Genomic DNA, 17,978 nt, shown 5'->3' on the forward strand with positions numbered 1-17,978 from the left:
GGACGGCATCCTCTTGTACACCTTCATTAAACATACAGTAGATGCAGGAAATTGAGGGTAGATGATGTCGTGAATTAGATGGACACAGTTGATGGCTCTGCTGAATGATCTTGCAGCAAAGCCGTACCGAGTTGAACCAATCAGAACAGCAAAGATAAATCACAATTAGAACACTTTGTTCATGTAGGACTCTGCTAGGTTAAGAAGCTTTTTTGAAATAAGGTTTACAAAGCTTTTATGGGCTTACTGTTTTAATGCTGCCATGGAAATGAGGAACCTCTAACTTGTCGGCCGTGAATGACATGACTCTCCGATATTGCCTCGATCTACAAAGCTAACCTTAGTATGAAAGAGGTTTAAAAATATCTCTGCTCTTAGGGATCTTTGGCCACACCAAATGCCATGAAGTGGAAGGGTTGAGCAGCAGAGGGGACGGGCGTGCAGCCACAACTGTGGAAAAATAATTTCAAGCCTCATATCAGGGATTGATTTGGGGGATTTCAGAGATAAAGCCTCGGACGTAAGCAAACAGCCTTCCTGGAAAATGAACGGATTTCTTAGATTGCACAGAAAGCCTTAAAGGATTTCTGAGAACTCAACCCTGCTTTTTATTCACCCTCAACCAACGCAGCCCTCATGGTTTATACAGAAGCCCTGCTCTGTTTCATAATTTAAGGAAAGGTCTTAGCACTGTCCAGCTCTTAAGTCAATCCTCAAATCATTAAGAAAATAGAGTCTTTGTCCTTGGGCTGTAAATCATTGGCAGCAGCAGATGTTAACAGCTAAGTAAGATTCTGTATCGGAGCAGCTGTTACCAGCAGAGCCTCGACTCGAGCGCCTGTTCGGGTGTTGTTTAATTTTTTCTCCATCAAGGCCACCTTGTGAACATTCAGTACATCTATAACAAAGTCGAGACAAGGTGACTGCACTTTGTAAATATTAATAAATAGATAGTGATACCTATTGATATCAGCAGGGCGGAAAATTGCCAGACAGCATGGGATGCCGGACACCAGGCGCTGGAAGGGATCCAGTGTCTGGCTCAAAGTTTATTTAAGCAGGATGGGAGCTTGATCTCTACCACACAGGCTTTAAAATTGACCTCTCGTTTTATTGAGGTAGCTGTGGTTCGTTTCTCCCGCTTTCAAGACAACCGACTCTGAGATTCCAATGCAATCAAGCTGAATCGAATAACCCCAAACGGCAGCAGGTAATACTATACCGTAATGACACTGAGTCGTAGTTTAGTTATACTAAAGATAGTTTGTTTACATGAGTTTGAAACTATGTCTACACGTAGACGGTTGTTGCTGAAAACAGAGTTTTGCCTCCTTCGTTTCCCAAAAAAACCCATCCACACGAGCGTGGTTACAAAAAATCCCCGTCCAAATGAAAACAGAAACGTCACGAGCCAAGAACACTGTTTACCCCGTCAAAACGCAGAGAAAAATCTACGTTTTGAAAAATACCTGTGTACATGTGGACATGGCCTGAGGTGCATGCATTGTTTCTGATGAGGGGCACACCACCCACTTTATTCAAAAATCAAGTAAGCAATAACAAGGAGTCTATCGAGTGTATTGTCTTTTTTTTTCAGAAAAAGATTTGTGACAGTCAAGGAAATACTCTTCAATCAATTCAGTGGCCATATTTATGACTTGCAAGCATTTACGTCATCAGATATCTCAAGACAGAGTCGGCCATTTAAAGGTTTTTAGAATACTGTGCATTGATTTAATAATACCCTGAATCCACTGAATTTATTACCTTGAATAACTGCCTCTAGCTAATGTTTGGTGGGAGTTGGAAAGTGCTTTTTCTCATGTAAGCCAAAGATTACTTGCTAGCTTGCGGAACATGAACTAGCATTTTCCACATTTTTGTTGAAGGGCCGCAGCAGAACGTATGTCCCCCCTTTCGTCTGAATATGTGAACGTGTGTGTGTGTGTGTGTGTTAATGTGCATGTATACACAGTGTTAGATGGTGAGTCCAGCTTTGCCCTTGGTCTCCCGCAGCTACAGTCATCCTGTTACTGATGGCCGGACTACAGGTCATCTCCCTGAACAGCTGCGTGCGTGTGTGTTCTTGTTCTTGTGTGTGTCTGTTTAAGAGGAAAAGTGGGGACGGGCTGAAATATAATGCAGGCTGGTTTAGATACACGCCACATGATACAGTAGTACACATTTTGATAAAACATGTCGGCTTAAAGTCTAAAATGTGTGCGTGTGTGTGTGTTTCTAAAACCTTACAGATCATTTGAGGTATGTGTCTCGGAGGAGAGGTCAAAGGTCATCACATTAGATCAGTGCAGATGACAAGATCATATAGCGTAACAGCTGCTGTTCTCCTCGGAGGAGTAAGCATGAAGCTTCCTTCTTACGCTCATTAAGTTGTAGTCAGCTGTGTGTGTGTGTGTGGTGAACATCTGTGTGTGCCTGTTTAAGTGTACATGTGGGGACTATAGTATTTTTTCTTCCTCTGTCCTGTAGTGCATGTTTGGTTTGTCTGAGTTATTGTCTTTCCGTCAGCGTGTGTGGTGTGTGTTACGTGTCTTTGAATTGTAATTCTGTATTTATTTGTCGCACTGCTGTGTATCTGCACAGCCCCCAGACTGAGAGACTCACCCCGGCTTTAAACTTAAAACTACTTCAAAACTTTTTCCTTTTCTTTTTTTATTATTGATTCATAACGGCTGACATTTTGGAGATACCACATTTTCACACTGCAGAGGCAGCAGCAGTGGAAAGAAAAGACCTCTGGGAGAGATGGAGGCAAAGGTTGGAGGAGACAGAAGGAAAAAATGTGCTGGGGAAAAGAGAGGAAATAAAGCTGAAATCACCTGCAGGGAGGATTTAAGGTGGATGTAAGAATAATTCCTTCACACTTCTTCATCCGAAGTCACATTGTGCCACAAGCAGACAAGCAAAAACAATCTTTTATAACAGACTGTGATAAATAAAAATGAAATAAGTTGATAGTGCTAAATTTCCAATATTATGATAATAATGAATATTACTTATTACTGCATGAATTACGTCCCAAATCTGTTCTTTCACATTATATCGCACCATAATGAAAATTTAAGTGCATAAATGTTTAACAGGCTGCATTCTGTATATTTGCAACATTGTTACCTGAAATTTACACTATATTAAAGAGCAGCTCTAGTCATGTTTTAAGACGTATAAAATGCTCTGCTTGAAATAATAAATTATGTCTGATATGTTTTTTCTGCAAAATACGTTTAATTACCATAAAAATCCTCCTTCTGCCTCATTAAAAATTCTGCGCCCACTGTGTACAATTCCAATCGCCCCCTCGTCACGAAAACAAAACACGTCTCTGCCATCGTTTAGTGGCAACTTGTTGAAACTTAGCTCGCTTGAAATGTAGTAATTAGTAGTAGTAACGTTAACGTTAGCAGTCAGGAGTGAGTTTCCAAAAATCACGATGACGGTTACAGCTGGCTCGCGTATCGCCGAAGCGGTTGCCACAGGTTGCAGATAATGATATGCATAGCGTCACCCCGTTCACTAACGTGATTGGCTCCTTAGGTTTGTGATGTCTCAAACCTGCCAATCTGAAAACGTGTTGTTCAGCCTGTCCTTGGTACACTGCAGGTTAAAAGCAGACAGGCCCAGCCATGGAGATGACTGCTGATGTTGTCCCTGATATGTCCTGTAGCACATGAAGAACACCACATGGAGGTGTTTACAAGGTTACACACTGAAGTTTCACTGGAGGGGGTCTTTAAGGTTAGTGTAAGATACAATTTCAATTTTAATATCACAGATATTATAGGTCAACAATATTTCTTTAGGTGAGTTCTCTGCTGCAAATGAGTGCATAAAGTTCACATCAAGGAAGACAGGGTGGACTTAAAATATTTCGGTTTTTATCAATATGTATTTTAAATAGTTTCAGGTAAAGTTGACCAACTCAAAATTACCTTTCAGATTCTTAATTTGTTATTTTAAAGTGCATCGTTTAACTGCAAAATATCCTCTTTGTAGTAACGCATCAATCTTTGCTAATGGATTCACTTATTATTTAAGTCAAACTGCTCATTGTGAGGTCAGTGATTGCTTAATTACCTAAAACAATATCATGCACTGAATGTTTTTTTTATGTAAAACTAAACAAACATGAGCTGATACTTCATTCATTTATCCTCACATACCAGTATCAGCCTCAGAAGTCCAGTACTGGTTGGACTCCAGCCTTTAAACACTTAAACGCACTTGTACTCTGGCTCAGTAATTATCACCCTCCTACACTGTGGTTCTAACCATATGGGAGCAACTAACTCCTGCCTCCTTTTACCTCTGAGTCAGAGGCGTTCATGAATAAACCAGTGAATGCTCTTACATGAAATCTTTGGCGAGTGACCACAGTGTAAAATGGATAATCCACTCTGAGGTCTGCATTAGAGGATTAGTTAAAATCCACCTCACATCAGGTGGTTCCTTACCTTCATGTCATGTGTTGAAATCCTTTAAAACAAACACCTCCTTGTGGATTATCCCGCATTTAATCATTAAATCAATACACAAGTAAGATAAGGTATCTTTTCTGCTGTCTACTCCTTCTACATCGTCGTCTGCTAAGAGACGGATCGGGTTCCCTCTCACCGTGCTTTCATATCTGCAGCGATCGCAAGAGAAACCTAATCAGACCATTATAATTAAAGAGGCCAGAGTGTTGGTGCAGAAGGCGGAGAGAGGAGGAGGAGGAGGAGGTGAAGGGAGGAGAAGATAGCAGCAGATGAGGCGAGAGGTCGAGTCTGTCCGCTGAAAGCCACTTAAATCCCTTTCTTATTAACTCTCTGTGACATATGATCTACCTCCATCCCCTCTTGGAAAGCACACACACACGCTCAGGTCTTCAAAGCAGCTCCTCTTTCCACAAGAAGCAGCCCCTGCATCTCTGCTGCATGTCGCTGCATCCCTCTCCTCTCTGAATCAGGTTAGTTTGATTCAAAACAGGTATTACAGTGACATTTCCCTATGCAAATGAACCCTCACCTCGAGCTGAAGAGGCCGGGGCAACTGAATGTAATTGACCGACCTGGAAAAGGTTACATTTCTTAGGACAGCGATGAAAAGTTCATCCTGTTCTTCTTCATGCAAGTGTTTTTTTTTTTTTTAAGGAATACAAGGATGTGGGGCTGGCATGTAGCTTATACACCTTTCTCACCTAAATTTAGCACATTGACACAGGTTTTTCAGATCTTGGAAGGCCCGCTCATAAAGGCCGATTGTCTCTTTTCCCATTGCCAGTGAAGTATACTCCTTTCTGCCTCTTTTCTGCTGCGTCACCGTCTGACGTCACAAACACGCCCAAATCTGGAACGATGTTCGAGCGCTGCTCGGACGGAGATGGGCGGAATTTGTAGCTGAGATGACGAGGAGTCGGAGAAGTTACCGACGGAGCATAGCATCGTGCCGGAAAGGGGGCGGAGATTAGCGTGTCGTCACGGGTTTTGTGTTCCCATCAATGCCAAACGAAGCCGAGGCGATAATTACCCTCTTACTCTGAATGCCAATTGAAGCCCCTCCCTCTAAGCAAAAAAGCCGGGTGTTATCGGGTTTTTTGACCAGTGAAAGAAAGATTTTTCAGCGAGTACGTCCCAGCAGAACTTCAACGTCCTCCTGGATGCGTCAGGTGATTAACAGTAAGGAAAGGGCGCAGATATGAACACACTCGACTCGGCCACAGTGAAAAAGAGATAAAACAGACACTCTGACAGAAGCACATTAAGGTGTCACGTTTAATGCGATTGATTATCCAGCGCAGGCAATCTTTAAATCACTAGAGGATGCTTTTTAATGCCGTACGAGATATAGTATATCTAAACTTGGATACCTCCAACTGTGCCGACTGTGTTCAGGACCAAACTGCAGCAATGTAAAGGTTAAACAGCAAACATGTTTTAAAAAAAGAACATTTTATTTATTTAAGAGTACAAAGGAACCTTTCCCCAACATGAGAAGTGCTGTGAGTAGTGCTGAAACTAACCACAACTTTCTCTAAAAGCTGAGTGGAAAAACACAACAATTTTGTCATGCTATATATAAAAGAGTACATCGGTAGGAGAACTCAGCCCTGCACTTAGAGCCAAACTGCGTGTTATTTGAGGTCTTGCTAGGTGAACTATTTCAGAACTAAAATTGGTTTGAAACGTGATGGACAACCGAGTGTCTGAATCTCACATTTTTATGTCAATGTTTTGTTACTGCTGTTACAAGCTTAAAAAAACTGTCTGGTTTCATCTTTTTCATCTTTGAAGACGTCATTGCAAATTAAATATCTTTGAACTGTAAATCAGATCATCTGGAGATAATGAAATGAAATGTAGTCTAATGGATTCTGCATTATTGCTTGTACTGTTTCCCTTGCAGAGACCAAACTGCTTCCCTCATCGTGTCGTCCATGTGGGAAATAAAGATTAAACCCAAACTGACTTCTCCTGAAAACATGTTAAAAATCAAAAACCCAAGAGGCCGCTTTGGTCAGATTATCGGGACATACGGTTCTGGCAGTGCCAAAAGATTAACTAAGCCACAACTGTGTCGACAACAATCTGTGCATCAATTACTGTGAGAGCATCATTGTTTCTGTGTGTCTGCACGTATATTCCAACTGAGCCCAAACCACCGGAGCAGCACAACCCCAGCTGTTCCAGCATTTTTGGAAGTGAAAAAAAACCCCAATTCCAGTATTCATGTTTGTCTCTTAATCTCCTCCAATGAGGTCAGCTGTCAGTTTTCACTGAATAACTAATTATTATTAGACAAGCATATCTTGATTTGAGTTGGCGCCGGGGGCTCATTTAACTGCACCATCATTTTTTAATAAGCACATCAGGTCTCATCTCGTGCCTGTTCATGAGCCTGTACAGAAAAGTTACCTTGTTTTCTAGTTGTTTTTATTTTGTCTCTTTGTTTATTAAATATTCCTGCAGACAAAATGACCACTTTTTGACAGTTAATGACCTAAGCTATTAGCATAAATTGCTAAACGTTTATTGGCTCCAACATTTCAAATGTGATGATGAGCCATTTTCCCTTGCTTTGCAAATTTTTTAGCTTGGTCTCTTTGTTAAAAAATAAAAGAGTGTCAGGGTTTCGGTTTAAACAAAAAGGTGAGGACCCAGATGCAGACTTAGATAAATAGGTTTAATAAACAGAAGGCAAAAAATGCAAAAAAACAAAATCTAACTCCAACAAAAGACAAAAGGGAAAATCAAAAAGGCGGAGCAAAAAACGAACAACAAAACCAGGAACAGGTAATCCAAGAGACATGAGGGGTTAGGGGAAGCACGAAGAATATCCATCATGGACATAGACAAAACTTCAGAGAAGGACGACACAGGATGGACGACATAGACTCACGTACGATGGATCACAATGAACAGGCAACAAGACGGGAGCACAAAGACTAAATAAACTTAGGAGGTGAGGCTAATCAGACACAGGTGAGACAATCAAGGGGCAGGTGAAAACAATCAGGGCAGGGCACAGAATCAAACAGGCGGGAAAACACACAAAGGCAGGAAGTGGACCAACACAAGAGACAAGGTGACAAAGTAAAACAGGAAATGATCTAACCAAAGAGACACAAGTGAAATACTTAACTAAACAAGACTAAACACTGACAAGAACACAGAATAAACTAAATACAAAACTAAACGATGAAAACTTATGACAAGGGACAAAGTGACAAGGTAAATCAAGAAATAATAACTGAACATCGAAATACAAGACAAAAACATAACTAAACTAGATTGGCTCATGACAAAGAGCTATACATTATATTTACATTATATCATTTATTTAGGGATGCATAATATTATCTGCATGGCAGATGGCTTGAAAATGACGTATCAGCATCTGCAAATATGCAATTTCTCTGCCAATATTTTCCGCCTATAAAACGCTTTAATTCTGCCTAAATGCTCAATGATTCCCTTAGAAAGCTTGATATAATGCTACGACATTAACTCTGCCAGAGTGTGCGCATGTACCGCCTGTGCAAAGTTAACAATATACAAATAAAGACTTAAAAGTCACTGAAAGTCGAGCCAATGAAAAGAAGTTAAACAACTTTCACAGCTCAAATTCTCGTCATTTTACCGCCTTAACAACATCAAACACGTAGAAAATACACTCGCGGTCACAGCCGACACTAACAGAGTGTAACATAAACATCAGTGCAAAACTAACTTACATATTCATGGACGCACACACGATAGAAAGAGTCCGACAGCGATCACTGATGTCTCCGTAGTAGCTGCAGTAAACAAGTCCGGGCATGTCTCCCTCACTGCCGTGTTTCGGGGGGTGCTGCATTCAGGTGCGCTCAGAAATGTGAGTGATCAGACACATGACCGTTTGTGCAACACTCTTCCGTCAAGCGTGAAGAAGGCTGCAAGATGTCTGCAGCATGGCAGTTTTTGGCCACTACAATAAGAGTAGGCATGATATCAATTCCACTACAGGGGAGACTTGATGCTCTCTGCAATTAGGTGGAAGAAAACGTGTGCCTAATATATCAGTATGTCGGAAATCAGCGTAAAGGATTGGAAAATATCATGCATCCCTAATTTTTTTAAAATTAATAATTAAAGTGATAATTAGTTGCAGCCCTGAAGATAGAACATATGGCTCTGTTTGATTTCAAAGTAGATTCTTGTATGTTTGGCCAACTTATTAGGCTCCAATACCAGAATCCTCTCTGCCCAGCAAACCCTTAATGATCCTGTTTACTTGAGTGGGTGTTAGGAACACTGCCATGGTCAGTAGTTTCCCGCTGGGGCCATTCATGCTCAAAATTGATGCACTCATGCTCCTCCACCATAACTCGGAAAAAAGCCTACGCAGTGTAAAATACCACTGCCTTAAGTAACACGAGCTGGCGTCCCTGACTGTTGGCATGTGCGTGGACGGATAACCGGACAGTGTAATCAAGGAGAGAGTCGTGTGGCCATTGTTATGCATGCGAGATGTCGTGGAGAGAGGCTTGGACTCCTTCCCAGGTTCCATTGCTGCCGTAGCATTTTGGTAGCACGGGTCAAGTGACACGGGGAAGTCTCTGGCACGAGCACTCTCGCACTCCGAAGTGCTGTTGGTTTTTTACATATGCACGTCCCTCATTACTGACAGGACTTAATGTGCAGCGCCATCTGTTCAAGGTTTGAGCCAAGAGAATATAAAAGAGTGTGAAAGTGAATGTGACTATTACAGCTGTGGAAGGTAATGAAGGTATCATTCACTGTATTATTACAGAGTGACAAAAGCCAAGCCTCACCACCCTCTTTCACGCTAATGGATCCCTGCCATTATTTGCTGGATAAATCCTCCTCACTGTGTGCGTCTCTTCCTTTGTCTCCCCTTTCTCCCCATCCTTCCACTCCTCATTTCTGATTCCTTTCATCTTTTATACCTGTGAACCTTCCTCTTGTTTCCTCCTCTTTCCGCCTAATTTTCACCGTCATTCTCCTTCCACCTCATCCTCATTTTCGCTTTGCCGTTACACCTCCACATGCCCTCGCTTTCGTGCTTTCCTGTCTCCACCTTAACTCATGTTCTCTCGCTCGTCTTGTCCACCTCTACTCACAGTTCCAGTGAAGCAGAGAGAGATGTCGCAGAAGAAGATATTCCTGATCTGCGTCGCCATCAGTACCGTCAGTCTTCTGCTGCACCATGGGGGCCACTTAAACTGGTGAGTGATCGTAACAAGTCTTCCATATGCAAACTTGAGCTCATATAATCTCTATATAAGTCCATATGCTGCTAATTACTATGAAACATCAGACAATAACAGCTCATGTCTTTTACTTTTTAAGACAAGAGTGGGACACGCTTATTATTATACTCATATGGAGACTGTGAGTGTTGAAGCATTGCTATGTTAGGCAAGGGACCAATTATAAAAGTAGAGGGGTTGTATGTATTTGACAGCGTTGAATTCTCACCTACAATATTTGTTCATAAAACCTTTTCTAATTAATGTTTTTACTGTCTCTGAACCACTGTATCGTGATAACATGCTGTAAAACTGCATCCAATATATAAGGACCCAGTGCAACGTAAAACTTTCTGTGATTTTATAATAAGATTCTTTGCCATGGTAAAATTGTTTCTGAACTAGACTAAACTCATACTGGCTCCATATTTGGGCTGGGGCTTACGGCTGAAATCAATATCACAGTAATACCAAAATAAAATCAATTCAGACTAGGGATGTGCACTTTAACGGTTAACCGTTAACCGACCGTTAAAAATTTGAACCGGTTAATACCAGTTAAACGGCTGAATAAAATTTCGTCTTTTTTAAATATACATATATATTTGGGAAACATGTTTTGTTGTCGTTAATTGAGCTGAGCCTGAGAGGAGAGCAAAATGAAACAAACTGTTAAAAAAAAAATGGGACATCACGGTACCGTCTGAGCGCGTTCTCTTCTCAGTCAACAGACTGCGCACCAGACTAACCCCACAGCATGTCGTCCACATGTTGCTATTTCATTTCCAAAATCTGCAGACCGGGTCCGGGCCCCCCTCCCTGCGCGAGGCTTTGTCTACGCTGAGATTGTCAAGATTAGATTTACACATCTTAAATAAAATCAGTAAAAAAGCATTTACTTGATAATCAAAAGTCTGTTCAACTATAAAAAAAAATTTTTTTTTGGTCCTCATTCAAATATAGTAGCTAACTTGTAGGCCACACCTCTGCGAACTATGATTGGTGTTCATTTTTGCCAATAAAGGTTTGGAATTAATCATTGTTTTGGCGTACAGGTGTGCAGGCTAGGGGGGCTCAGCCTATGATAAGGACTGGTGTAGGCCTGGCATTTTATTGGAAGTTGGAAGAAACGAAACTTAACATTTACGCATGATTAATTATTTAAAACTCCAGACACGTCCTCAGGTCTGGACAATATCTTATGTTTTTTAAAGTTCTGTTTGCTGACCATTAAAGAAAGGTCGGCTTTAAATGTTTATTTACTTATTGTTGCTGCTGGATCACATGCTGCTAAAACGGGCACCGGAGAGTGTATTAATATCTGTGGGCGCGATTGTCAGTGCCACAGGTAGCTATGTGTGAGGATAATAATAAATTGATCTCTTAGTTGTGTGTGTGTTTCTACGAGCATCAGGGAAAGCGTGTATGGTGGAGAGCTTGTTGTCGGCCTCCGGCTGTTCTTTTTGAATAAGACTTTTATCCAATCTAAAGAGTACATTTTAATCTTGTTGGTTAACCCGGATATTAACCGTTAAGAGTGTCGGTTAACTGGTCAAAAAAGAAATTCAAAATGCACATCCCTAATTCAGATGCATCAAATTTTATATTCTACTGTCAGCTCCTGATACTGATGTCTTCTAATTTTAGTTTCTTTATTTTTGTACTACCTGCATCCTTTACGACATCCCAGTCTCTTCAATTATTATCCATCCAGTGTCTGTGCAACAACGTCACTAATGTCAACGTTTTTTTTTAAGTAGCTGTGTCCTTTTTATTTTGGAGTAAATGGAGCTTAAAATTCATTATTACGCCTTTTTCTTTCTCCAGGACCATGGAGGCCTTCCACCTGAGTTGTCCTGGCCTCCGTTCCCACCATGTCTGGAGCCAGAAACCTAAGCACACCAATGTGGCCTTCCTAAAGACCCACAAAACGGCCAGTTCCACCATGCAGAACCTGCTTTTCCGCTTTGCAGAGCGCAATAATGTAACGGTGGCATTGCCCATTCAGGCCTGCAGCCACCAGTTCTGCTACCCACGCACCTTCACCTCTCACTTCGTCCATCCGCATACGATACCACCAAACATCATCACCAACCACATGCGCTTCAACAAATTAGAGCTACAGCGCCTGATGCCCAACAATACAATATATATCACAATTCTAAGAGAGCCCGGATCCATGTTTGAGTCCTTGTTCAGTTACTACAACCAGTACTGTCAGAGCTTCAAGAGGGTCCCCAATGGCTCCTTAGAGGCTTTCTTAGAGGAACCTTGGCGCTACTACCGACCAGATGAGAAGGATTCGATATATGCACGCAACACTGTGACCTTTGACTTGGGCGGAGACAAGGATCGACCAGCAGTAGATGTGGCATATGCCCAGGCCTTTCTGGCAGAGGTGGAGCGACTTTACTCACTGGTGATGATTGCTGAGTACTTTGACGAATCTCTGGTTCTCCTTCGCCATCTCCTGTCTTGGGATCTAGATGACATTCTGTATGTTAAGCTCAACATGCGGACAACCAGCTCAAAGCGTAGCCTGACACCAGGCCTTTCTGCAAAGATCCGTGCATGGAATTCCATAGATGCACGTCTTTATGACCACTTCAACGCCTCATTGTGGCGCCAGCTGACCGCTCTGGGCCCTGCCTGTGTGGCAAGGGAGGTGCGACTCCTTCGGCAAGCCCAGGAGAGGCTGATGAGAAGCTGCTTCGGTAGGATGCCGCTTCAACGCTCGGCCACACAGATCAAAAACAAGGATCTCCGCCCCTGGAAGCCCAGTGGAAATGTGGACATTGTGGGCTACGATCTCCCAGGAAATCTCAGTCGTGGGTTCTCAGGCCAGGCCCAGGAGCTCTGTGTCAAACTAATCATGCCAGAGGTCCAGTACACAAAAGTTCTCCTACGTTCTCAATCAATGCGCTATCGTCGAAGCTACCAACTCCGGCCACCTCAGCAGTCACGTCTCCCCCAGCAGCCTATACGCACAGTCCTGATGCGGCATCCTCAAGGGCAACGCAGCCAACCACGCCCTGCACCCCCAGGCCCTGCATCAGGAACAGGGTCCAACTCCACCACAAAGCCTGCTGAAGGAGCTCAAGATCAGATCCCAAAGTTAGGGCCTAAATCCTCACAAAACGAGGCCTCAGAGACTGCAGAATAGAGACTTGAACATAATCTGAGTGCCCAACAGACTGCATTGTTTTACCCATCCTGATCCTTGAAACAATGATGCTTGGTTGGTTGGGGGCGTTAGAAACAAGGGCATCTTTGGGAAATCAATGTTTCTCCTGTCCCTTCCAGACAGTTTGTGATAAAAATACATGAGGACAAAGAAGGGAAAGGGGGTTAGTAATTTCTGGACTTAAACTTGAATCTCTCCCCTCTGTGGTCTGTGAAACAGTATCAAAGTTGGCAGACACAAGAGTGGGAGAAATCTACACTAGGACTCGGCTCAAATGCACGCCTCTGCACACGGATTGGAGAGGGTTTTAGGTGAAAGTGGTTCTTTGAAGCAAATCTGTTATGTGCGACAGGGACTCAATAGGGAAGTGGCGATATCAGGCCTATTGTGAGGCACAGAGTGGGCTTTGTGTGTATCACACTGGTATAGTGTCACGTTACTTGCTTTCATTCTCTGTTTCGCGAGCTCCCTTTCGCTCTCTGTCCTTAACATATGCCATTTAAAGTCCTTGAGAGAGACATAATGACATAAAGGGATCAGCTGTCAGGCTTCCAAAGAGCCTCCTAAGAATCCAGACAGGCATTGAGATCACCTTCGCCCATTAATACAACAGCACAATCAGCAACTCTTCTTCACTTACGAACTCTACAGGCCTAAAGCAATGGTGGGAGAGGGTTAAAGTGCAAGGAGAGAGACCAAAGGGGAAGCAGAAAGATAGCTGGATACTCACTTTGGCCACCCATTATTGCTGTGACTCACACAGAGACTGAATACACTCATAAAGCCTAGGTCCCTTCAGCTTTCGTCCTCTCTGGCTGGCTCCCTGCATCTTCCATCCTCTGATCCCTGCTGCTGCCCTCTAGTCAGGCTCTCAATCCAGACAGCAGCACCGACATCTTGCTCTCTTTGCAGCCCCCCTCAGACCACCAGATGAGCTCACATCTTTGCATTGTAGAGACTGTACATTGAAGGCTGGGTTTCTGGATGTGGGGTGTTATTGCAATACGATCCCCAGGCCTTCATTCTATATGAAAGGCATGGATTTAATAACCTACCAGCAACCCCACACAGTGGCACAAACAAAAACGTAAAGCAACTTGACAGGACAAAGACTTCAAGCCTGTGGGTCGCAGTGTTTGAATATTTAATCGTCTCCTCTCATGGCCCTCCTATGGCCCATGTTCTTGGGTTACATGGTCGTATATTTTTCATTGGGAATGCAAAGACCAGGCAAAGCTGCTCATTCTGAACCAGGAATCACAGGTGGACAAAGCGGCATCATCGGCGTAGGATGCTTAAAGCCCTGCGAGGCTGGTGGGCCGGCTGGGTTGTCTGGGAACTGAAAATGTCATCACTTATCTCAGCTGTGATCCATTTTTAATGCATTCTGCTCTTATTTAATGTGTCATTTATGTTATTTTGTTCCTCCAGTGATCAGCAGGGTACTGCTAAGTGACTGAGAGGCGGAGGAAGGATGTCTGAGTGTGTGCGTGAGTGTGTGACAGTGAGTATGTGGGCCAGGGATGTTGTATTTTTTCCATGGCCAGCCAAGTTGGCATGGCAACAAAAGGAAATAATGTGTATGAGATTTATTAAAATTATGTATTATTTATTATCGGGACCTAAAAAGTCCCATTACTGTATTTTGAACTGTTATTTTTCATGAACCACTGGATTAAAACTGTTCTTTGCCATCAAGTTAGAGGACCTTAAGGTGATCAGAAAACTACTCTGCGGCAACAGAGATGGTCAAAGCATGTGGTGGCTATATAAATGATTAATTCTATGTATGTTTTACATAATGCAAAACTACTAAAACCACTTCTACAAAACCGCACATTGAAACAAGTGTAGTCGCTTTAAGGTTCATCTTTCATTCAGCAGTGCTTAAGTGCTCAACCACACAATGCTTTTGTGGTCGGGAGTCCGTCACACTGTAGGTTACAATAATGAAGAACGTACAAACCGCTGCTGCTCTGACGGGTTTAAAGAGCGGGGAGAAAAACCTGCACGAGCCGAGGAGACACAGTTTGATGTGGCTGTGAATATTCAAATTTAAAGTGTGCTTATTTCAACTTGAAGAGGAAGGATAGCTTTGAAAGCACGGGATTCACAGCGTTCATTATTTATTCACACACAGGTATTTGAAATGTGTTATATTTCTTCAAGGTACATACACTGTTTGTTTTTTTGGTTTTTCTATACCAACAAATCTCGCACAAAAAAGACCAAAACCAACAATGTGACATTTTTAAAAACTGTCTGAAAACAGCTGGGAATTGTAGTTCTTTGTAAATGTTACCAAAACAAGTAAATCATGCATTGGTTAGGGATTATTTATAGCAGTGGATGAATACATATTTAGTGAACTCATATCAGGCTTTGACAACAGTCTATACTTTTTGGAGGATCGATTCATTGTTGAGTTTTTTTAAAATGGGATTTGTTGACTATAGGAGAAATCTAGAATATCAACAGCGTTATTCTTTATATCAGATCATAAATAATCTGTTTGAATTCAGCTGCTAATTGTAATAAAGTATTTTGTCAGTGAATTTGCTGGAAACTACTGAATGATTACACAAAAAACTCTGAATTTATGTTTGTATGTGAACCATGGAGACACAAAGTGTTCGATATTAAATACATTTAAATATACAATGATGTGGATCGAAGCAATCAAAAGATATATTCATAAAATGGTGACATAATCCAATAACCTTTGAAGAATCAGCTGATTGTTTTTATTTAACTCTTTTGATAGGAAAATTCACTTTTTGAAAAGTCTGCCGTTATTATATAAACCAAAACTGGGCGAAGGTAGCTGTGTAATGAGGTGTTACTTTGGTCTGAATTATATCACAGCTTTGGAAATGTTGGAATAAAAACTGCCAGAATGAGAAAAAAATCCAATAAATAAACTCTTTTGATGTGTGAAAAAGCAGAATGATATAACATCTGCATTAAAAAAGAGCTGCGTTTTGACACTTTGTTGGATTATGTCACGTTTTCATGGTTATATTACAGATTTTGTCTCATGTGTTGGGTCATTTGTAGACAAATAACGTTACGTAAACGAAAAAGTTTAATCAAAATATGTATTTAAAATACTTCTATGACTGACTGGGAGCCAGCTGTAGGATTTTCTTTTATTTCCTCCAAACTCTTCATTTATTGTCCATTTCTCCACGCCTGTGAGTCTCTAAGTGCTCTTTTGATTGTACAAGTCGTTCGCCCGGCTGTTCGGCTTCTCGTGAGCGAGCTTCACTAATGGTCATGCTGTCGTGTCTAAAGTGCTGAAGCAATTCTTCTTTCAAATTGCCAGAGGGGCTGTGGAAACAGTATGCTAAAATCTCATCATCTTCACTTTTTTTTTTACATCGCAAAAAATATTTTTTTTAATTTGTTTAAAAGAAAGAAAAAATTGGATTTTTTTTTTTTTTTTGTTGAGTTTTTATGTTGCAGGGATGTAAAACAGAAAATGGACATCTTGCGAAAGTGGTAACTTGATTATTCTCTGACCATATTTTCCTCCGATGAACTCTGTAATCTGCTCATCATTTATCTCCATCCTCTGTTTATGAATTTATCAGAAGGAGACTTTTTCTGTTTTATTTTGGTGACCGACTGGAAGAGTTTGGGTGGGTTAAGGGGCTCTGAACAAACGCCTAACGACAATCAGAGCTAGGGGCCCCAAAGCTTTGTAATGATGGACTGTGAACATGATGAATAAAGTTTGAATGATTTGAATTAATCTGCGAGTGACCATGCTTTTGTCTGTTTCCAATGCAGATTTATTCAGATATGCAGACTTGAATTATTCTGAATATTAGAGCGCACACACACACACTCCATCAGCAGCGATACGTAACACACCGCGACAGTTGCTCAATTAAGATTCTGATCCTAAATGGTTTCTATTTCCCTGAAGACCCAGACCAAAGACTTCAGCCTGCAATCAGTTGTTTGAAATTACCTCCATGCAGCACGCCGGCCTAAATGAATGAACAAATTGCTTCTCAGAAGCACAAAAACAAAATGCGAAGCCGTGTATTTGATATGACTGTGATTGAAGCAATCACTAAGCTGTGCCCCCGTCACCCTGTCTGTTATTATGGCCCGCTGAGAGGTGGCCCTGCAGACTGCGGGCCTCGGCATCTCTCTGTCTTTGCTGCTCTTCAGTTTTAAATAATCAGAGCTTTAAGAATAAGCTTAATAATCAAAGTTACTATCATCATAATGACCATATGATATAATAAAGAAGAGGCAAATAAAACATACCACATTATCAACAAATACGCTTCAACAGCACAACATGATAAATAACGAACACTGTAGAGAAAATTAAATTAACAATATCTGAGATGTCGCAGGTTAATTCTTGCTTTAGCAGCAGGTAACTCTGACGCCTAAAATTCACTTAAGATGGTAAATCAATGAGGCGCTGGTTTAGCTCAGTTGGTGGAGCAGGTGCCTCACATACGACTCGCACCCTCAGCCCTTTGCTGCATGTCATCTCCCACTCTCTCCTCCCCGTAGTTCCTGTCTCTCTTCAGCTGGCCTATCTAATAAAGGCAAAATGGCCAAAAAAATCTTAAAAAGATGGTACATGAACACATGAACTTACTGACAATTTACAAAGAGTTAATAATTAATGAATGATTTCATAAGTCTTTGATGTTTTAGCCATGCTAGTGCCATCGCTCTTGGGATGCCACCACTTTTGTGTCGACAGAAATATCCCAACAATAATAAGATGGATTTTCATGAAATTTGGTGCAACCATTACTTGTCCCAAGAGGATGAATGCTATTGACTTTCGTCATTCCCAAAGCTTTCCCCTAGCGCCACCAGCTGGTTGACATTTTTGGTTTCTAGATAATAATCTCAACTATTATTGGCTGAATTGGCACGAATATTGGCGCACACATTTATATCATCATCTCATTGACTTTAATAAGCTTCACTCTTTCTGTAGTTCCATCATGAGGTAAGAACATGCGCAATATTTTAGCTTAAGGCAAAATAACTGCAAAACTAACTACA

General features: G+C 41.6%; 1 protein-coding gene across 1 annotated transcript in view; it reads left to right on the plus strand.

The window, feature by feature from the left end:
• gal3st3 (galactose-3-O-sulfotransferase 3) overlaps positions 1 to 16,686 on the plus strand; it is a 37,150-nt gene extending 20,464 nt beyond the window's left edge. Inside the window, exons 2-3 of the mRNA XM_069672836.1 lie at positions 9,622 to 9,724; positions 11,576 to 16,686. Of these exons, the coding sequence (XP_069528937.1) occupies positions 9,642 to 9,724; positions 11,576 to 12,911 (1,419 nt within the window). The 5' untranslated portion in view covers positions 9,622 to 9,641 and the 3' untranslated portion in view covers positions 12,912 to 16,686. The remainder of the gene's footprint in view (positions 1 to 9,621; positions 9,725 to 11,575) is intronic.
• Positions 16,687 to 17,978: the final 1,292 nt, after the last annotated feature.

This window comes from Semicossyphus pulcher, unplaced genomic scaffold, assembly GCF_022749685.1.
Source record: "Semicossyphus pulcher isolate SPU_LCO1_2020_fin unplaced genomic scaffold, fSemPul1.0.p SCAF_21, whole genome shotgun sequence".
NCBI lineage: Eukaryota > Metazoa > Chordata > Actinopteri > Labriformes > Labridae > Semicossyphus > Semicossyphus pulcher.